The sequence below is a fragment of the Artemia franciscana genome, chromosome 19 (genome assembly GCF_032884065.1).
Source record: "Artemia franciscana chromosome 19, ASM3288406v1, whole genome shotgun sequence".
Taxonomy (NCBI): Eukaryota; Metazoa; Arthropoda; class Branchiopoda; order Anostraca; family Artemiidae; genus Artemia; species Artemia franciscana.
The window spans coordinates 27,147,770-27,171,004 of record NC_088881.1 but is presented as its reverse complement, the minus strand read 5'-3'; the positions used below and the strand labels follow the sequence as shown (position 1 = coordinate 27,171,004).

Below are 23,235 nucleotides of genomic sequence, written 5' to 3'. Positions count from 1 at the left end.
CAGAAAAAAATTGTTAGTTTTTTTTTTAAAGAAAAATCATGACTTGATTGACCGGCTGACTGACCCTATTTCAAACAGTAGGCTGTAAGAAAAATGTGGTTCAATCCTGCTTTCTAGGGCTATAATAAAAGAAAGGTTAAGATTACTAGGGTATGTTCTGTGGGTGAAGGATGACAGATTTACCGAAGATTGTCCTTATCGGCCAACCGTCTAGGGCTAAGCGGAAAGCAGATGGTCCTCGTCTTTGATAGGAGGATGTCATAAAGAAAGATATAAAGGAAATGGGGACTCCCTTGGTGGGTGTAAAGAGGGGGACTTTGAATGGATTGCGATGGAGGAGGAGCATGCGTCGCTGTGTTGATGTCAGGCGACTTGGTGCTATGGTGAGTTATTAGTAGTAGTTGTAGTAATCATGTAATCACTTTAATTTTGACAAAAATCCGTATGGAATAGAAAAGATAGAGTTTAAACAAGAAACCATTTTACATGCGACCAGTTTCACACGGATCATACATGGTGACAGTTAGATTCATCAATTTCAGCAAACTTGACCAAAGTCAAATTTTATAAAAAAGAGCCAAAATAAAAAAAAATTGAGGATGTGTTATCTAATTTTCCAGAATTTCAAAAATATGGAACAGATACAAAATTTTCGTTTCAAGTTGTGGGAAAACATAATTTCATAGTTTATTTGAGTCTGATATTACATGACCCCTAATATTTTTTTTTGAGCCTAGGAAAGTATTTTTAATTTCTTTTTAAACAGTTTTGAAGGCTAGAAAAAAAATTGAACTAGAAATTTTATAAGCTTTAAGATTTTTTTTTCATTTAACGATCCCAATATCGGAAAGAAGTTCTGAATTTTACAGACCTATAGACCTGTAATGAAAAATAAACAACTATGTGTGTAGAGTAAATACCCATATCCTCAATGATCAAATTGAAAATTCCCGAACTTTTCTCCAGCCAAATGGCTGATAAATTACAGCCAAAACTGAACTCCAGAGCTAAAGGCAACTGGAAGAAACAGATAGAGAAGTTAAAACAGTGAAATATAATAAGGTGAAACCATGCCCTAGCATTGGTTCAAAATTCCAATAGAATTTACGAATGAAAAAAAAAAATAGGTAATAAGGATACCTTAGTGTAGTCAGGTGCTGAGTAGGTTTTGAGATCTTTGGTGGCAACCCAGGCTGATGTAAGACTCCCTGAATCAAAGAAGATAACGAAATATTCCACCTAAAAATAAAATGAAGTTAAGTTAAAAAATATCAGAACTACAAACATTTCACTAAATTAAAAGCTCTTTTAAATGCTTGTACCGAATTCACCCAGTTGCGTTTCCTTACTAACGTTTTCGAATTTTCTTGAAATGCAAAGGATATAAAAACAAAAGCACTTACTACCCTTTGGGCAAAAAGTTGGGTAATAAGGCAAACAAATCGGCTTGTCTGGTTTCGGTTCTAAATCCCAAATTTTCTAGAATTTATCGTTTGTTTCTTTCAGCATTATGGGGTTTCTGGGGAAGTACAATGTTTTCGACAGTGTTGCCACGTTGAGCCGTGAAAATAAATAATTTGTTGATTTCCAAAGGCAACTAGATTTCATAGGAAAGCTACACCTTCTCGAACTATTTGGTACCATATTTTTTTGTTATTTTTTTGTCAATTTTCATCCACGTTTCTTCTTTTTAAATTTGACATCCGGTACTACTAAAAATTGTATAGCTACAAATTAGCGTTATGAACTTACGAAACCAAAGATAACCGTCCTCAATTTTTAAATTGGAGAGCGTCAGAATTGATTTGAAGGTTAAGTGAAGCAAAGCAATTTTGGCCAAAATATTCCAAAAACACTACTTTTAATGAACTTAAAAGTCGGGTTCCTAATAAAAATTATTAGGAACCCGATTTATGTACTAGACCCAAACAAGCTTATGGACAAATTTAGTCACGGGAGCTATGATAGGAGTTACAGCTGTTGCTGGAGTTGTAGGAGGGGTCGTAGCAGGTGGTGTGGTTGTAACCGATGTTGTGATAGAAGTTGTTGTTTTTGTTGTTGTCGAAGGAGTTGTTGTTGGATCAACTATTGGAGTAGAAGTTGTTATTGTTGTTATTGCCCACCTAAAAGCCAATGGGATACACCAATTCTAGCTATTCCTGTGAGTATCTCCGTCATTTACTTGTTTTTCCTAGATCCGTGATACACGAACCATTTTATTGACTATAGGCGAGGTCGACGTCCTAAGCAAATTATTTTAGATTAGTCATTTTTTTACGACTCAGAAATTAATTTTTTGAATAAATTTTAGTATTCTGGTAAAAAAAATTTTTTTTAATTTACAGCTAAAATTGGTAGGAAATTTTTGGTCAAAGAGCGATCAATATTAAGCACTTTTATTTAATTTTGTATATTTTGAGGATTAAAGGTGAGACCTTCGGAAAATCAAACACTTGTTTATATGTATGAGTTGCACTATGGTTTTGCTTTGACGTAATGCTATGGTATAAAAAACACTTGCTCAAGCTTTTTACTGCCATATTTTTTTGGCTTATTTTTTCATCAACGTTTCTTGTTTTTAAATTTGGTGTTTACTACTGCCAACATAAATTGACAGTCCAAATTTTCCTAATTTTTCTTCATTTTTCATAAGATTTATATGGCTGTGTAAGTTTTCACTTAAGCAATACAAATAATTAGATTTCATTATCACTGTCCTTTGTACTTTAAGTGCATTTTAGAAATCCGAGCGATATTTTAATTAATATTTTTACTAAAGTGCCACTAAATTTGTGACATAATCACTTAATTTGACCAGTTCCTATGTATGATGAATTCTGCCAAAACATCTGTTGTCTGCATTACTGAGACAAATCTCATCCAAGCGATTGGATCTCATAAACAAGGTTGCCATCCAAGGTTTCCAACAATCTCAACAACGAGACTGCCATCGAGGTTGCCAACAATCTCAACAACGAGGTTGCCAACAATCTCAACAAAGAGGTTGCCATCCAGGAGTAAACACTCCTCAGGCGAGACCAAGGACGCACTGACGGAACAAAATTAGAAAGAGAACATATCTCCATTTATATACACAACCATACACCATACTTATGTCTTAATCTCACAAACTCAGCGGGCAAATAGGCTCTATGGGTTAGGGTAAGTGTAACCATTCTAAACAAGCCCGTCAGAGATTAAAGCTTTGACTCGATTCGGGTGGAAGAACGTGCACAACTTTTCTGGCCACAGGTGGCTTGGCGCTGCAGTGAGTTGTTAGTGGTAGCAGTATTTCTCATCTTATCTTAGATATTTAGAATCATTCTCCTCTAAAACAAAGCTATATTTCAGTACAGACCTTCCATAATTGTATATGAGAAAAATCGTATATACTATATGCCATTCATCTTTTCTTTCAACAAAAATGCTAGATTTACCAATTATAAACTAGAACAATTGCTGAGAACCTCAACAAAAAATAACCTTACGGAAATTATATTTCAAGATGATCTTGGGACAAATCACGAAAAAAAGACACAAACACTTACAGGAAGTTCCGAAAACCCATCCAACTGAAAAAATTTGTCAATTTCTGGGTCTTGAACTACCATACCCGGCCACCATGGGTATCCTCTGACTTTTGCCCAGACAAGGGATCCTGGTACATAAGCTGTGTAAACGGAAGATACTTCTTCTTCTTTGCTCCAAGACTCTTCGGGGATAGAGCAATCATTATAGGTGACATCTACAAACAAGTGATAATCACAATAAGATATACAATTTTTTTTATTAATACACATGCATATAAAATGAAATAAAACAATATCACTCATCGATATTTCCCCGAAGCTAAAGGTTGTTACAAAAATAAATAAAACCGACACATTGAATTTAGTAGTGTACTATTTTTAGTGTATTTTTTCCCTTTCAGTGAGAAAAAATGGTATTTGTTGCTGATTCAGGAATATAATTATTACCTCGATTAGTCTTTATAGTAAAATATTATTTTAATAATTCATTTATTGGAATTTCAAAAAAATAGCCTGAAAGCCCTCAAAAATGGCGTCGGATCGAAAACATGCACACCATTGGAATTGACATTGTCGATAACTCTGTTCTGAAAACTTACAGCCCCCTAGCTTGAACAACAAAGAAAGTCACTTTTTGGCATGAGTGGCATAAATGACTTTTCCTTTTCTTTTTTTCGTCACCGCTAGTGGGGCACTGAAATACCATGGAGAGTTGTTTAAGGGCTAACTTTAAAGTAAATTGTTGTATCTAGTTTTGCTTTTTTTTTGCAAATAACAAAACATAATATTTGAGATACAGCCAAATAAAAATTTCTGAAAAAAAAACACCATCTTCATATACAAGCTGATTATTCAAGAGCTCGCTGAGAAATTGTTCAGAAGTCAGGCTTTCTCCATAGAATCTAAAAGTTATCACTCTTTATAATTTTTCTATTGTTTTGCATTAACTTTGCACTGGTTTTTTATTCGTCTTTCGATTTCAGGTTAAACAAAACCATTTAAGTGATATCTTCCAATTTTTTTTTTTTTAGCAAGGCGGCGGTTCACAAAAAAAAACCGGAAAACGCAGTTTTAGTTTAAAGCATATAGGAAACATAATTTTCGCCTCAGAAAGTTTCTTTGCGCTTCTACCCATGTTAAATTTATTTTACCCAAATTAGAACGTCTGCGCGTTAATACGTCATACTAACGTTAAAATCGAAGGAACCGAGTTAAAAGCTGGCTCGACTGATCCCACAATTTCTAGATTAAAAAGGGGCTTTACACTAAATGGCCCAAATTGTTAAAACTCGAAATTTACAACTAGGATGGTAATTAAATAGTTAGGGAAAGCTGGGGCAACTTTTCACAGAGAATTGCATAATGGAATTCAGAAAAATCTTATTTAATGGTTCCATGCATAACTGAAATTAGCTTCATGAAAGATTCTCACGAAAAGTTGACAGCTCTCGATAAGCAAGATGTGACCGCAACGACTCGAAAATAGTTAGTTGCCCACTTCTTCGAAACAGATTACTCTTTAATCACACTAGTTTTGCATAAGTGCCAAAGATATCAATAAAAAATCATTTTTTGCCCCCCCCCCCTGGATCCATCTTAGTGATGGATCCAGGGAAGCTATACTTTCCCGAACTGTTGGTGTCACATGTTTTTTTTGCTTTTTGTTTGCTGGTTTCTCACCCACGTTTCCTTCTCTTTTTTTATTTGGCGCCCGTCACTACCCAAACTACATAACTGCACATGGAGGTTGATTGGCTTGATGAAATATCCTGAATCCTGAAGTCCTTATCCTGAAGTCCATATCCTGAAGTCCTTATGTTGTGGACACCCCGAGGCACGAGAAAACAACGAAACGAAAATTTGGTTCTCCAGAAAAAGGGCTAAATCTTTTCAGTCTGATGATGCTATGCTAAGATAAATAAACGCAACCCATTAATTAAATTTGGCAAAGCTGTTTATCCGTAAAAATTCAAACATTAGCAATCTGTTGAATCAAAAACAACAATGCCTTCAATGGGAAAGCTACTTTTTATTGAGCTGTTTGGTGCTGTATATTTTTAGCTTTTTGTTCACTGGTTTGATTTACTAGGCCTTTTGTTTAGTAGAGAAATTGAACTGATTTCAGAGTCTTATCTGAATAGGACATAAGAATGATTGATAATAATAATAAAAAAAAAAATGAAAGTAGTCAAAATGAAGAAAAGAAAAAAAAAACACTTATAACTTGGATACGATAACCACTTGAGCCGTTCAAAATACCCCAAACGGCTCAATAGTTGAGATCTATAAAAGTGACTCTCTACCAGTAGATGTCATTAAACTCTTTTCTGAATTAAAAGAGAAAGTTACTAAACTTTATATACACATAGAAAAATTACTAAGTGATTCGAAAGTTTCGAAAATAGCTTAGTATAAGGTGATTCACCAGGTTGATGTAAAAAACAAAATAATATTCTACTAGCTCACCGCGACATGTTCCTCAAAAAGATTCAAATTAATTTTCATTATTTCTAAGCAGAAAAACTAATTCTCTTTAGCTTTAACTGCTCAAACGATAAATTCAGATTGTTTTTATTTTTTGTTTTTGATAAATACAGGCGGCATATAAAAAATACATCCTCCTCAACAAAACTTTTTTTTTACATCGCACTTTCTAAAAAAAAAAAAAAAAAAAAAAAAAAAAAAAAATCTTTTTGATAAATACAGGCGCTATATAAAATACAGTTATTGTCCAACAAATCAGGTATTGTCTTAAATCATCCCCAATTTTCTGCCTAACTTACTACCTCAATACCCTATACCCTCAAAATCCCTGATTTAGTGCCTCAGGCCCAAAGCAAAGTTCTAGACTGGAAAAAAATGTAGGCTCCTAGCTGGCATGACTCTTAAGTAGCAAAATTTTTATTGCAAACCTTTACATAGGGTCACTGTTGTTGGAATTACTGTGATTTCCATTATTAAATCAATAATGAATTAATTGAGTAGTCCACCCAAGTTTTTTTTCCATGGGGCAGAGAAAAATTAAAAGTAAAATCAAAATAAATGGTGAACAGTCAAAAAGAGCTTCATTTTGTCTTTCCAACGATTGATTGGCAATCGATAATAATGTACAAACAATTTTACCGATTACTGTAAATACGTTGAGAAGAAGAAAACGCGTCCCCAGGTACGCTAGTGAGAAAATTAATAGGTTGGCCGCCATCTGTAAATACTATGTCTCTAACTGAAATTCAAAATTCTTCCAAGAGGAACACACAACTTAGCACAGCTTAAAAAGAAAATGAAAACAAATTGATAGACAATTAAATAGGCAAGGCTTCATGGAACTTGATTTCGTCATTTCTGAAAATCGATTAGCAGCCAACATTAATTAACTTATACAAATTTTTGTTATACTACAACTACTAACAATTCACTACATCACCAGAACACTTGAGCTCAATACAGCTACGCAAATTCCCCCTTCATCCAAGTCTCTTCAAAGTTTCTCCATTTACACCCTCCCAGGAAGTACCCATTTCCCTTAAATATTTCCTTAGAACAGCCTTCCATCCCGATCGGGAAGACCTGCTTTTCATTTGGCCCAAGACGGTTGGCCAAAAAGGACAATATGTAGCGATCTGCCATCCTTCATTCTCGGAACGTGTCCTAGCCTTTCAAAATAATCCTAAAAAGCCGGGTGGAACCACATTTTTCGTACAGCTTACTGTCTGAGAAATGGTGAGTCAGTCGGGTACCCAAAACAATTCATAAGCAATTTTTTTAGATAACATCTACCAAACCTTCCTCCGTTTTTCGGAGCACTCACGCTTCAGAGCCATAATTAACCACTGTCATCACTGTAGCTTCCAATATTCTAATCTTGGTTCGCAAACCTATCTTCCCTTTCCTCTAAACTTGTATCGAATGTAGAAAAACTCCCTGGGCCTTGGCTATTCAACTTTTGATATTGTCACTGGTCCCACCGTCTTTACTAATAATACTACCTAGGTAGGTGAAGCTGTCCACTTGATCAATCTTCTCGTTGCCTAACATCACCTTTGCATCTTCACTTATTCCTAGTCTTAGCGACTTAGTCTTCTTACCGTTAATTCTCAAACCTATTTCTAATAAAAAAAAATAGAACCTCTAAAAGTTAATTCCTTTGGCTCACACTTTCATCTAGGATGATCAAATCATCGGCATAATCTAAGTCCAGGAGAGTTTTTCCTCCCCATTTTGTTCCGTGGTCTCCCATTGCCTTTGCTGTGCTCCTTACGACAAAGTCCGACAAACGACCCATAAGGGATAGAACAGAACCCTGCTTAACTCCTGATTTAATACGAAACCAGCTACTATCCTCATTTCCTACCTTAACCACAACAATGATATTCTCGTATACAGTTCTAATCACTATAATATATTTATCTGATATACCATACAAGGACAAGACTTTCACTAAAGCTCTTCTATCAGCTGAATCCAACACTTCCTCATAATCTATAAAACTGAGGACTAAAGACGTTTGATGACTCGGCCACTTCTCAATTATTGACCTGAGAGTAATAATTTGATCAATGTATCTTCTACCCTTCCTAAAACCACACTGTTCTTCTCTTAAAGCTTTATCTACAGCACGTATAGGCATAAAAAATATCGTCGTACTAAGTAATTTACTTCCTGCAAAGAACAGGCTAATTGCCTCAGTAATTACCACAGTCCTAGTTTTACTAATCCCTGCAGATGTCTTGAAAAAGAAGAAAACCTGCCCCAACACACACTAATGAGAAAAGTCGTAAAGTGCCATTTTGATAACTTAGATACTTATAACTCTCAGTAAAATTGTAAAAGCGAGCGATGGTTTTAGAGAGGGTGATATTGTGGCAAAGTAAATAATTTAAATATTATAATTATGAAATTAAAAATATATTAACTGTACATAAAAATGCAAAAAAAATATATGTAAATAATATCAATATAAATTTAATGCAATTAATTAATTAAAATAAATAAAAAATGATGAATTAACATAGAAATTAATTTAAATAATTTAAAATAAATGAAGAAAAAAGACAAAAAAGGTCACCTGAATTCATGCTACAAGTCCAAACCTCTGGAATAAGTGAAGGGTCACGAAACTTCTTAAGAAAGCGCCATTTTTCACAGTATGAGTTCGTGCATTGAACCCAGGTGCCTGGATCTCGATTGAATTTAGAGGGTTCATCAAAAGCTGACTTTTTAACTTGTTCCGCCTCAAAAGAACTGCTTTGCACCACGCTAGGCACTTCTTTTGTCATATTCTCTTCTTTCCTTTCTATAAAAAATAATCAGAATCAGACTAACGCAATTCAAACTGTGGCCAAATTACGGCCTTCTGTTTAATTTGAAGGCCAACTGCACTACACACAAAACAAGAAAACAATGAATAGCGATTAAACTCCAAGATTTCTTCTTTTAAAATACTATTATTAGTATGCAAGAAACTAAATAGTATAAAAAAAGACTAAATATAATAGCAAATCACAAATACAGTGCGACTTACGAAACGGGTCCCTGATTTCTATAAACGTCATTTATATGTTCAGCATATTTATTCAAAGTCGGAACTGAATGAAATCTTGACATTCTGATATTTGACATTCCATATTGACATTTTAAAAAATTTAGTGTTCTTCATTATAGAACAAACGTTTAAAACGACCCCAATTTAATTCCTAATGCTTGTTCTATGCTTAGCACTATTGTCCATGGATTAAATACCAAATGCTAGTCCATGGATTAGATACCAAAGGACTGGGGAATATCTCCGATCTCTTACATCATGGCTGCCTTAGATTTAACAATGGTTCCCAGAACATTCACTCTTTGAGGTCCCCCTAAAAAAAAATGCTGGGAAATCAAAAGTTCTGAAACAACGATTTTTAAAAATTCTGAATTCTGAAAATTGTTGATCAGAACTTCTGAGAAAAATCAGAGATAAAACGCCCAAGTAAAATCAATCTGAAACCGAAGTGCATTTTCAGACTTAATTATACTGACTTACATGATAGATTTTACAGATGAATCGGGATGCAAAGGATAATATTATAGCCTTCCAGCATTTGAAGTAATATATCTAGATTAGCAACTAAGAACGGGTGTTACAGGGCCGACAGCCATTTTATTGATAAAGAACGTTGATCATAAAGTGACTGAAAATTATATTTATATACTCACCAACAAAAATAGGAATTCGGGGGAATTCCCAGCCCTCATAGTTCGACAAATTCCCGCCTCCCAGCAAAAATTAAACCCCAACACGCCTTTTTCTGCACTTCAGATAACCTTAATTAAAGAAATAAATTGGGTTGTAGTTTTTCAAAGATGATTTCATTTAAGCAACAGTCGTATAAAATCTAGAGAAGACAAAATAGAACGGATTTTTTTTTTCTTTTTTACAAATATGACCTTTTCAGGTAGCAAAAAGATCACTCCTCAATAGATCCTCATTTTCTCTCTCAAAGCAACAATTTTGGCTTAGACAGGGGCAAAACGTCTTAGGACAGATATGAGAGAAAAACCATTCAATTAAAGGTATTAATAGTTTTATAAAAACCAACCAATTCGTATGGACAAACTCCCACACCACGTGGTGTTAGGGACTTACCTAAGTTAATCTTTAGACAATAAATGAAGATAAAGAAGATAAAAACAGTTTTTTTCATATTTATGTAAAGAAAATATTTTAATTATGTGAACCGCTGCCACTTAATCGACTTAAAAAAAAATTAAATAATTTCATATATGATTCCAGACATAGATGGCGTAAATGCATAATACTAATCGTAAAATAAAAGGGTTACCATCATAACTAGCAATCACATCACAAGCAAAGTATCGTTTTTAGGAATAGCAAAGTCAAGTTTTGGTTTCCTCTTCATAGTAGTTGGACAACTGATAAGTCCACTCAACCGACGTGATTATTATTTCATGTACCAAAACCTATAACTTACAGCTTATAATTATGGTTAGTAGATTTGAATCTCCATCAGCATCTAAAAGACTAAAGACATTCAAGATTTAAAAAAAAAAAGCAACACTAACAAGCAACGTTAAATAAAGCAACACTGCTGCACGGCAACTGCTGCACAGCAACTGTTGCGCAGCAACACTTCAAGAAAAAATCTCATATAGTGTATCGCTATTCCAAAATAACGTATAATTATCCGAAATAAACAATCATCCTTACAATGTGATGGGTTCCTTAAGAAGTCCTATAATAATTCACCCATAAGCTCTCACCTTTTATACTGGACTTTCAACTCAGAAAAATTACAATAAAGGAATTATATTTGATCAAAATATTATATAGTTGACAAGTTAAATTAAGCAGTCTCGTGAAAAGAGCTAGACGTTAACACAAATGAAAGAAATCTTCTGAACCTCTTATAGGTGACAACCTCTTACAATTTCTATCAACCTCTTACAGCACAAGACAACTCCAAAAAAGCTATGAGAAACTGCAGACCTCCTAAAGTCGATGAACATAAGAGACTAGCTGTACGAGAAAAAGATCGATCCTAAGTGTGATCTAAATGATACAATGTATAATTATTATAGTAATGCTCTGAACAGATTATTAACAAAAGCACGGGAAAAATTTTGCTCAAGGACGTTTGCGGGAATGATGGGTAGTGTGGCAAAGATGTGACTGGTGTTTAAGGAAGTGGCACGTGGCAAATACGTGGCACTTCAGCAACTTGCAAAAACAATCCTATTTAAAAATTTTAAACCAAGAAAGTGAAATGCTGAAAAATATTGGTAATGTCTTGAAGATATTTAGCAAATACTTCTCAATGGTAGAACAGCATTTTATTAAAGGAATCTGGCTGTGGTTGTACAATCAATGCATTTTTGATTGCCATGGTGACTGAATCTGTGGTGTTAATGCATTTAAAACCTGTATCATCAAGTCAGGGAAATTATCTAGGAAATGAGAAATAACAGCTCTGGTAACAACGTTATATCATTAAGTTTATTTTTATTCTGCTGGTTAAATTTATTCTGTCGTAAATTTAGCAAAACCATGTTTTCCTAATTGATTACACGCTAGAAGAGGATCTTTACCATTATTTTTTAAAGTAACTAATGTGACTCCTGTCCATGAAGGTGGGGAGGCTTATAATTCGGGAAATTACAGACCCATTTCGGTTTTTCCTGCGCTATCACGTCTTATAGAGAAGTGCTTTGTTCCCGTCTTTACGCATATTTTAGAGCGTCGTCATGTGGTAAGCCCAGCCCAATTCAGATTTCGACATGTTTACAAAACGGAACATGATGTTACCTATTTAACTAGTGTAGTTAATAAAGCACTGGACCAGGGGTACAGGGATTAGCAATATTTTAGACATAATTAAAGCTTTTATGGTGCACGAGTATTACGAGTTTTATGGTGTAAGAGGTCCTAGATTTAGATTTCAACGTACATTATTAGTATGATTCGTAGAGTGTGTTCAGCTCGACTCAAAGCGATCATCAAATTTCCCAACATATGCAGAGTTTCGTGGGGTTCTGTTCTTGGACCCTTACTTTTTAAATTTTAGTAAATGACCGAAGTTAGACTGTGTCAAATATCAAAAACAATTTCAGCACAATATTCCAAGATCCGCAGAAGTGACAGCACTGATGTTTGCTTATGACACGTCGCTTGTTTGTCTTGCAAGAAGAGAGAAGGGTTTGATTGAATTAAGCAAGCGATTACAAAATAGCTTCAACTTCGATAGCTACATCCAGAGATCACCAGATTAAGGTACACTAATGATAAGATGAAAAGGAAGTCAGGTATCTAGGTATTACACTTTATGATACTTTGTCGTTTATATAGTATGTTTAGAATATATGAATAATATTATCCCGGAACACAAGAATACTTCGAAAACCCAAATATTTTGAACCATGTCGCATTTTCAGGTTGCAATATTTTTTCTATAGTAATCCATACATATTATTTTGTTCTTCAGCATGGTTTGGGACGTTTTCGTTCCTACTGAATCCACATTAAGTTTGAATGGCAGAGCTTACTGTTTTCTGAACAAATGACTGCAGTGCTGACTGCTGATGCCTTGTTGATCTTCAAGATAGGCAATATGTAAGCTCCTGTGAATCCCGGAATAAATGATTTCTTGAGATTTGCGTAAAACATAACGGACTGACTAAAGGTGTGATTTTTCTTCATGACAACGTGCACCCACGTGCGGTGCTGCTAAATCAACAAACAATTCAAAAACTGGTCTAAAAGATTTTTAAATAGCCCCTAACCTCACGTATATCCTCACTTATCTTCACTTATATAACCTCACTTAAATTTTGATTTGTTTAAGTACAATTTTCAAGCGAAATATCTGCTAAGATAATTGCTAAATATCTTCAAGACATTACCAATATTTTTCAGCATTTCACCTTCTTGGTTTACAATTTTTAGAAGGGATTGTTTTCTCAAGTTACTGAAGTGCCAGGTCTTTGCCACGTGGCACTTGCTTAATCACCGTTTAATCACTTTTTAACCTCACTTATCAGACTTACATTTATTTGGACCCCTTAAATAGACTCAACAAGGAAAAAATTTTGACCAAAAGTTTTACCAATAGATCCAAAAGTAGCCGAAGTTTTAAATTGACTAGATACATCGTCCTTGGCCTACAGCCAAATGTCTCGTTACTTATTGATGTATCCTCCTAAAGCACTTTCAAGCACATAACGTTCCACTCAAACATGTTTTCAGAAAAGCATTCGTAAAACCTTAGCGTAAAATTGAGAGTAAAAGTTAGCGTATTTTGAAAATAGATGAAAATCCTTACCAAGATTTCAAACACAGGTTCGGATATGATCCATAACGATTAACTTTTTTGTGTCACATGTAAAAATTTTATCTTTAAACAGAAGAAATATCCTTTTGTGTCTTTTTTGGGGGCAAAAAAAAGCATCACAAAACAAAGCATTCTGCATCCTATAAATCATATTAAAATAGGGCCAATTAAAGTAAGACATAAAAATGGATGGAAGACTTTTTGACATGCATTAGACAATTTTTATAGTAGCCTATATGGTAATGTATATTTATGATAATTACTTAGATGATTAAAATAAAATAGTGTAAAAATGGTATAGATTATATGAATTGTGTAATTTATATATGAATGGAAATTAAATAGATACATACAGTAATTATATGAAAGATAATTTCGGTGTCTCCCGCCAGTCAATGATCTGCAATTAATCCTTTAATGCTATGCGATGCTTACCTGAAGCAAGAGATATTCCGTTATACAATGGAAGCCAGTAGAACTAATCATTACAAGAGAATATCCCCTCTTTTTTATTGTTGTTATCAAAGAGACTTATCTGCTAGAAGCCTATGAAGAAAATTATTTTCAAATACCTTTTGGAATCTCCCTTTGATTGGGTCCATCCATCCCTTCAAAAGTCGGATTAAGTGAACGCTGTGCAGCCGGTTTCTGCTTCTTCTTCGTAAATCTTTTTAGAAGAGGGCGCTTTTGCTTCTTGATACTATTTAAACTGTCATCTTCTTCATCGCTATTCGCTGGTGTCTTTAGTTCCAATTCTCTGCGTTGTAGTAACTCAATTGGGCTGAAGAAAAATGAAAAAGCAGATGAATAAAACTGAGCATAATGGCCAGGGTTGCCACAGGCTCAAAAGAAAAACCAGTAAAAACACAAGCAATCATGAGTTTATTTGTTTTGGCTTGTCAAAATCATCAATCACATTTCCACCTTTTTGGGAAATTGATGATAACAAATCGAAATTTATCTCTTACAGCGCGATCTTTTACAAGCTATCTTTTACTGGCCAATAAAAATCTTTTCTTTTAGCAGGTACTGGCATAGGAACTTGTTTATATATTTCCTAAAAATGAGAATTTTTCCTACTTTTTTCCTCGTCAACTCCTCTAAATCTACTATATATTTTTTTCGTTTTTTTTTATAGTTTCTGCATATTCCGTTCAATTCACCTATTTTTGCTGTACTGATAAATTTTTACCAAAAATCGGTGGTCCCAAAATCCCAAATTCTTAACCAAAATCAGTCATTTTATCAATTCACAGTTTAGCCATGCTTAAATCTTTGAACATGCATTGAAATATAATAGACTACTCCAACTGCTAACAACTCACTGCAGCATCAAGCCGCATGAGGCCAACACAGCTATACGAGCTCCTCTTCCATCCCAAATTCTTAAAGGCTACCTCTTTAAACCCTCCCAAGAAGTTCCTATTTCCCTTAAATTCCTTTAAATATTTCCTTACAACATCCTCCAACCCCATCCGGAGATAACCTGTTTTTCGTTTGACCCTAGAAGGCTGGCAGACAAGGAAGATCTTTGGCAATCTGTCATGCTTCATCCACTGAACGTTTCCAAGCCATCTCAACCTTTCTCTCAAACAATAAACGTAATATAATATAATTCATTACATATATATATATATATAATATATATATATATATATATATATATATATATATATATATATATATATATATATATATATATATATATATATATATATATATATATATATATATATATATATATATATATATATATATATATCTAAATATCCTAAACACTGTAGTTTCATCAAGATAAAACTACAGTTTACAAGCCGTTTATATTATTATTGTTTGCAAAAATAGCTCTTTGACTTTTTTTTAGGAAAATAGTACATAATTAATTTTCCAACTTTAGCTTTGTCTAAATTGAGAATCTTATTATTGCTGTTGTAGAGTATTCAAAGGAGAATATCAATCTTAGAATAAATTAGTTATTTATTGTTACTGGAGATGCTAGCTTTTGGTATCCAGGTTACAGGATGATGGTTGTTTATTGGGATACTGTTTTTGCTCCAAATAAATCAGAACACCACTAATGGTTACCAGAAAATTCCTAATCACAGAATAGATCAGGCAACAGTGTTAGGCGATATTGCATATCGACATATCGCACTAAATATTGATATCGAAACGTAAGTATCGATATCGAAAGCGATATTGTTTCGGCTTTTTCTTGTATCTACCGCTGAACGTCCAACAGAAAAGATCCAACATAGAAAATTGTTTTGCTCACAAATAAACACACATCTGTGATCTTTCTTCTGGCAAAAAATGTGGAATTCCACATTTTTGCAGATAGGAGCTTGAAACCTCTACAGTAGGTTTCTCTGATAAGCTCAATCCGATGGTGTGATTTTCATTAAGATTCTATGACTTTTAGGGGGTGTTTCCCCCCCCCCCTTTTTTTCAAAATAAGGCTAATTTTCTCAGGTTCGTAACTTTTGATGGATCCAACTAAACTTGATGAAGATTATACATTAAAAAGAGCAAATTCTTTTGATGTATATATTGGTATCAAAATTTCGTTTTTAGGGTTTCGGTTACTATTGAGCCGGGTTGCTCCTTACTACAGTTCGTTACCACAAGCTTTTTGATACCACAAACTGTTGACGTTACCACTAAAGTTGTGGAAGTCATATAATATGGGTCTCAGAAATAGCTATACAAAGTTGTCATGAAATTAATGTCCATGTCCGCCATCAATGCCCTTTCTCGGATTGGATTTCAAGCCTGATCAATCAATTAAACAGTTCGTGGTACCAAACTGTAATTAACAAGTAACTCGGCTAAATAGCAACCAAAACTCCATAACAAAGAATTTCGATAACAATATATACATCGGCAAAATTCTAGTTAATTGACTTCTCGCTATCTCAGAAAGGGTTTAGGTGAGGAAAATGAAACTTTCAGGGATGAATCTACAGACTAAAGTATGTCCTGGTAAGGTATTTTGAAGCAACTACCTCTACTCCTTCTCCCTCTAGAGGGCCCTGACCTTTGATGACCTTTAACAATATTTGTGTTATAAAAGTGAAACCTTGCAAAATAGATCTTCTGCTTAATTGAAGTACAACAAAATTGTTTTCAGCTTCATAACTTTGCTCAATTCCATTTTACAAGGTTTTAAAGATATACAAATACATTTCCTAAATTTTGAAAAAAAACATTGATATGGCTCAAAATTCTACTCAAATAACAGGAATTGCATTTTCAGAACTAAAGGCAGAGTAAAAGCAACTGGTAACTGAAAATTAAGGTAAAATGTTGTTTTGTCAAATTTTCATTAGATATATAGACCTGTCATGTAGGCAAATTTCAGAACCCTCTAGAGGGAGAAGAAGTGGAAGTGGGTATTTTAAAATAACTTCTCGGGACATGCTTTAGCCTGTAGACCCACCCCCTGAAAGTTTCATTTTCCTAACCTAAACCCTTTCCGAGATAGCAAGAAGTCAATTAACAAGAATTTTACCATATACATCAAATGAAATGGCTTTTTATGCCAGCTCCAGATATATAAAATTCATCAAGTTTCATGCAACCATCAAAAGCTATGAGCCTGAGAACATTTGTATGATTTTTGAGAAAGGGCAGAAACGCCCATAGGAAGTAAAAGGTTTTAATAGTAAATCACCCCATCAGATTCAGTATATCAGAGGACCTTACTGTAAAGGTTTCTAGCTTCCATGTGAGGGACAAAAGTTTTTCCATATCTAGGGATTAACCAGTGAACAGGAGAAAAGGTGGAAACAGGGTGACAAACAGCCCAAGGCGGGTAAGATTCGGGAGAAGAGTCTTTCTGGAAAAATGTTTTATCGGAATGGTTCTCAAACATTCACTGAAGCGTTAGGAACATTCAAACGTTCCTAACCTAACTTAAATAGAAAAATATATACAAGTATATCATGTACACACCTGTGTGTATATTTAAATATTATCTGAAATTGTGAATTTCTTACTTTTGTTTTTAAATAAATAATATTGTTGTACTTCTTATCTATTCTTACATTCTAAAGGGCACCAGTAAAACCTTTTACTTGCCAAAGAATAATACAGATTGGAAATAAAGATCTCTTGAAGAGAATTCACTTCAATTAATAAAGGAAAATCTTTGGATTCCCATGATAATGAATCCCTATTAACAAACCACAAATTTCCTAACTTCAGTCATTTTTTTTTTTTTTTTTTTTTTTTTTTTTTTTTTTTTTTTTTTTTTTTTTTTTTTTTTTTTAGCAAAATCCAAGGGTATTCAAGCATCAACACTATCCAACACTGGGTTCAGAATGCCCTTGATAGGTAATTAATTAGTTGTAAAATGCTGTTTACAGTAAAGTAATGTACAAAGCATTTTTTTTTCGGGTTATAAGATATGAAAGAAAACATTATGCATTATGTGGAAAGTACCAACGACACCAAAATAATTTTTTTTTTTGCCCACTTAGGTTAATTCGTTTACAAAAATAACTATTTTCTAAGGTTTTTCTTTTGGTTGTTTCAAAGCTATAAAGTCTTTAGGGCAGTGCCATATTTTTGCCAGTGTTGCCACACAAAATCACAAAAATAAACAAGTAAAATGAATTAGTTTTTCACCCTGGTTTTTCTTTTCTTTTTCTTTTTTTGGGTGCCCACTGCAATCAAAACTGCATTTGGAGGTCTTGTTCACTAAAAATCGAATTCCAATTTTTTTTTGTAATCTTTAAAGTTACGTCTTGTTATGTAGGCTTAGTATCAAGTTAAAAAATCTATACTATCAAGTTAAATTTTCACTATCCTTGCTACATTAGTTATTACTGACAAGAAAAAATAGTCGGCGAATAACAAGTAAATTTGTAAAATTGGTTGCCCCTCCTCCCAATCTTGATAAAAATTAAATTAAAAACTCAACATGCCAAAAACTTAAAAGCAATAATTTTTAAGCTTACATTTTTTGCATACACTTTTTCATTTGACAAGCAGTATAAAATTTATAACAAATAGAAATTATTTCATACTGCATCACAGGGGTTGTAACCCTGATATTTCCCCATTTGAGGCTGGTAGTTACACTGAAATTTTAGATATTAGGGTCTTAAAATATAGCTTAAATATTCTACCCAAAAAGATGCATTAATTAACTAAGTTTTATATAAATATTAATCATATTATTAAGTAAATAATTACGCAAAATATCTATAGAGCTAAATCTTCTCCAAAAAAAGCAACTCACTCTTCATCTGAAACAGCTTCTTCTCCACTACTCTCACTTTCAATACCATCTCTAACTACCCCATTGCCAACTGGCTCAGGCTCTACAAGCCCTCTTTCTTCATTTTCTTCAGCAAATTCCGCAACAGCAGCATTGTCATTATTAGCACCTACATTTTTATCAGGACTCATTTCAACTTCTACTTCCGTTGGGTTATTCTTTGCATCAAATCCTTCTTTTATTATATCAGGACACGCTGAACTTTTTTCCGATTTTTCTTCATTTACATCACAGACTACCCCACTTTTTAAATCTTCCAAATGTTTTTTAGATGTTTGGCTTATTGTTGGCAGTGATTTTTCTTGAAAATTAAAGCTTTGTAATGGCAAACTTTCTGAAGAGGAAGTGAATAGCTGCCGTTTTGAAGTACTTGGCTGGTTAATACTAGGGAGGTTTTCCTCTGTCTCTCTTTTTTCCTGGAAATAAGAATTGTGCAAAGCATAGATTAATTACCAGAGTAAATCAATTGCTAAATTATTTACTGTAAGTTAATGATTATAGTTTAATTACCATTAATTACCAGTGCATATTAACTACCAAATTAATTATTGTAGATTAGTCACCTGAGTTTAATTACCATTCATTATCTGAATATATTAATTTCAAAATATTATAGAAAAGAAATGGAGGGTGGACTGGATTACTTGTTACCAATGGCTAGTATATTTGCAAAAGGATTAACATAGTGCTGAGCGCTGTCTTCTAAAAGTACATAAAATCACCTTCTTCTGTTGAGCTTTTGTTGTACTATGCCCTCAATTCCCTAGTTAACAAGACAGACACAAAAGTACACAGCTTCAATTAATTCAATTAATTCATAAATTCATTAATCAATATTAAACTTCGATTTCAAACACTCTTCCTGGGGATACTTTCCCTAAAAGTTTCTTTGTTGACTCCTTCAAAAGAAAATTCAACAGCCATATAAAAACATTCAACAGCCATATATTCAACAATATAATGAAAATTCAACAACCAAGTTGAAATTGAAAACAATATATTGAAAATTCAACAGCCATGTTCACAATGTTGAAAATTCAACAGCCATATAAATACATTCAACAGTCATATATGCAACAATATATTGAAAATTCAACAGCCAAGTTGAAACTGAAAACAATATATTGAAAATTCAACAGCCATATAAATACATTCAACAGTCATATATTCAACAATATATTGAAAAATTCAACAGCCAAGTTGAAATTGAAAACAATATATTGAAAATTCAACAGCCATGTTCACAATGTTGAAAATTCAACAGCCATATAAAACCTCATGATAGAGCAATAAAAATATGCAGCGACGAATCAAATACTTAAAAGCACCGTGTGCCAAATATTTAGGAATTTCAAGAAAAAAAAAGAAAAATAATAGAATAGCTCATTTTGCCTGTTTCAAACACCTTGGGTTTCTGGGGATATGAAAAGAAAAACCTGGCATAATCCTGAGCTGTATACACTATATAATAAATTAATATTTCTACAGCGTGGAGATAGAAGTTATCGAAAAAAAAAACTACGAAGACATGTTAATAAAAATAATTATTCACAAGGAAGAATTCCCCACAATTTAATACAGGAAGAAATATCAAAATAAATGGAAATCCAGATGTAAATTATATTTATAGAGTTTATGGGTAAACATTGAGATAACTGGATCATACTGTTATTAACATTCGAGATAGCATTTTTTTTTTCTTTTTTTCTTTTTTTTTTGTTAGCTTTTTTTGTTGGTATATTTCTTTTCTAACCCTTTTCCTTTGTGGTCATGGAGCCTTCCAAGGGAGACTAGGTTGAAGTTGATTTTTTGTGAATTTATTTTCAAATAAACAAACACTGAATAATAAAAAATACGTTCAACTTTTTGTGCTGAGAAGTACTTGATGTGAATATTTGAAAATCCTCTGGTTTCAGCAGTGGTACCAATTCGTGTAAGTGTTTGAGGGGGGGAAGGGTTAAATATATTTTTCAGAATCTAGGGGGGGTGCAATTCTTTTTTTCAACGTTTTTAAAAAATACGCCAAAAAAGGTCTTTCTGAATAAAAATGCCAAAAGGCATTTTTCAGTATCTAGGAGGCAAATTCTCATCTCCCAAATTTGGCATCCCGCAACCTGAGGTACTTTTATAAAATGATTTACTAATTATAGAAGTTAAATTGTAGAAATAGAGAGGGTTGAAGGATTTTAGGAATAAAGTTAAAGCAAAAATTGTAGGCCTAGTCTAATTATAGGTTTAATCAATCATTTAAGTTAGATTTCCCCTATTTTGAAGAGAATCTGAGGTGATTGAAGGAGGATTGAGGTGATTGAAGGAGGATAATTCTTTTGTTGCCTGAGGCCAACACAGCTATGCATGCTGATCTGGCATCCAAATTTATTCAAAGCCTCCCTCATTGTGTTGCGGAGCAACACTATTGCTTTCGTAGTTTTTTTTTTTTTTTTTTTCACCGTGATCAGCGACCTGTAGCTCCGAAGTGGTAAGAGTTAAAAATTTGAGATTTTTCAGAGGGAAGGGAAACGTGAAAAAGAGTAAAAAATTTCCAGAGAAGTTCCTAAAATTTCTAACAGTTTTCCATAAAAAAAAAAAATAAAACCTTTTTTTTCTTAGAAACTCTGCGTTCGATGTTTGGCGTCAAGTTAAGACGACCCTAGCTTCGGAAATAAACTTGTTAGAAATACAGTTATGCTGAACTCATGTAGAACTTTCATTTGTCTCTTCGAGAACCGGAGCACAAAATTCCGTAGCTCTTACAGATTTCCCGGAAATAATTCCGGAAAAGTCAATCTCGTTCCGATTTTTTGAAATTTTCTTAAATTTTCGATTTTGATGTCTATTTTATTTTTATCGAGTAGTGCTATGAAAGTTATGCAAGAAGAAGGGAAGTGTTCTTTATACCAAGTTGCTTCGTTCTCTTAGAAATAATTTCCGAAGTTTCGACGTTCTAGAGGTAACTTCGGTTCTGGGCCAGCTAGAATTTTTTTCCAACGCGGTTCGACAGATCTCGATCCCATAAGACTGGAACTTGCAATAGTTTTCCGGATATAAAATTCATTCTGTAGGTTTTCTATTTAGAAGTGTTGTCATGTCCTCGGAGCAATTTAAAAATTTGAAATTTTTCTGAGAGACGGGAAACGTGAAATGGATTAAAAGGTTCCTCAGAAAGTGTGTAAAAATTCCTAATAGTTTTCCAGATGAAAAATAAAAACCGTTTTTTTTATCGCGTAAAATAAAACCATATCAAAGATGCTTCAAGATAACAATCGAAGCCGCATTAGAAAAATGTCCTCTGAAGGACATAATGGAGACTGTTGCTCCGCAACTGTGTCCCATAGGGCACAGTTGCTGCAACACTTCCCGTTGCACAGGCAACGGAGGTCTAGTTACACCCTACAAGGAAATTTTCAATTTTCTTCAGATCTTTCTTTATGACATCCTCCCACCCCAACCATGGATTACCTGCTTTCTATTTAGCCTTAGACAGTTGTCTGAAAAGGACAATCTTTGGCAATATGTCATCCTTAAGCTGCAGAACATACTATAGCCACCTCTATCTTTCTCTCGTAATAGCCAAAGAAAGTAGGATTGAACCACACTTTTTGTACAGTCTACTGTTTGAAATATGGTCAGTCAGCCAGGTACCCAGAATGGACAATTTCTCTGGAAAACATTGAGCAAATCTTCATCTGCTTTTAGGAGAGCACCCTTGCTTCAGAGCAATATTTGACCACTGTCCTCCTTGATCTTGTCTTTCTTAGAAATAAAGAGCAGCTGCAGAACACAAGTTACCAGCCCCTGCTTGGCATCAATCTAGCCTTTCACAAGATCACAAATGACTACACACAAAAATGACCAACTGTGCAGCAATCAGAGAAAGCAATCAATGCTATAATCTTGGTTTGCAGACCAAATTTCCGCCATCTTTTTTTTTTTTTTTACTGTAAAAAAACATCTTGAGCCTTGGGTATTCTACTTTTTAGATCTTCACTGCTAAAACTGTCTTTACTAACAATACTTCCAAAGTAAGTGAAGCTGTCCACCTGATCAATCTTTTGTTACCCAATTTTGCTTTTTCATCTTTGTCCAATCCTAGCCTTAGTGATTTTGTCTTCTTAACATTAATTTTCAAACCTATTCTATCACCCTGAATTTGCAAAACCTCTAAAAGTTCATTCATTTTGCTCATACCTTCATCTAGGATGCTTGAATCATCAACATAATCTTAGTCCAGGAGAGTTTTCCCTCCCCATTTTATTCCATGGTCTCCAATGGCCTTTCGTGTGCTCCATAAGATGAAGTCCATCAAAATGATCCATATAAAGGGGGATAGAAAACAACCTGCTTAACTCCTGATTTAAAACAAAACCAGCTGATAACGTCATTTCCTACCTTAACTGCAGCAGTATTATTCTCGTACATAGCACTGATCACTTTAATGTATTTGTCTTATATACCATACAATAATAAGGCCTTTACTAAAGCTGTTTCAAACAGTTCGTGGTAACAAACTGTAGTAAGGAGTAACCCGGCTCAATAGCGACCAAAACTCTAAAAAGTGGAGTTTTGATATCAATAACTACATCAAAAGAATCGCATT

General features: G+C 33.8%; 1 protein-coding gene across 1 annotated transcript in view; it reads right to left on the bottom strand.

Annotated features, from left to right (window-relative positions):
* Positions 1-958: 958 nt before the first annotated feature.
* Positions 959-23,235, bottom strand: part of LOC136039050 (zinc finger CW-type PWWP domain protein 1-like) — a 29,759-nt gene continuing 7,482 nt past the window's right edge. Inside the window, exons 2-6 of the mRNA XM_065722542.1 lie at positions 18,600-19,054; positions 13,927-14,135; positions 8,596-8,823; positions 3,549-3,745; positions 959-1,239 (exon numbers count right to left, since the gene is read on the bottom strand). Coding sequence (XP_065578614.1) covers positions 1,105-1,239; positions 3,549-3,745; positions 8,596-8,823; positions 13,927-14,135; positions 18,600-19,054 — 1,224 coding nt within the window. The 3' untranslated portion in view covers positions 959-1,104. The remainder of the gene's footprint in view (positions 1,240-3,548; positions 3,746-8,595; positions 8,824-13,926; positions 14,136-18,599; positions 19,055-23,235) is intronic.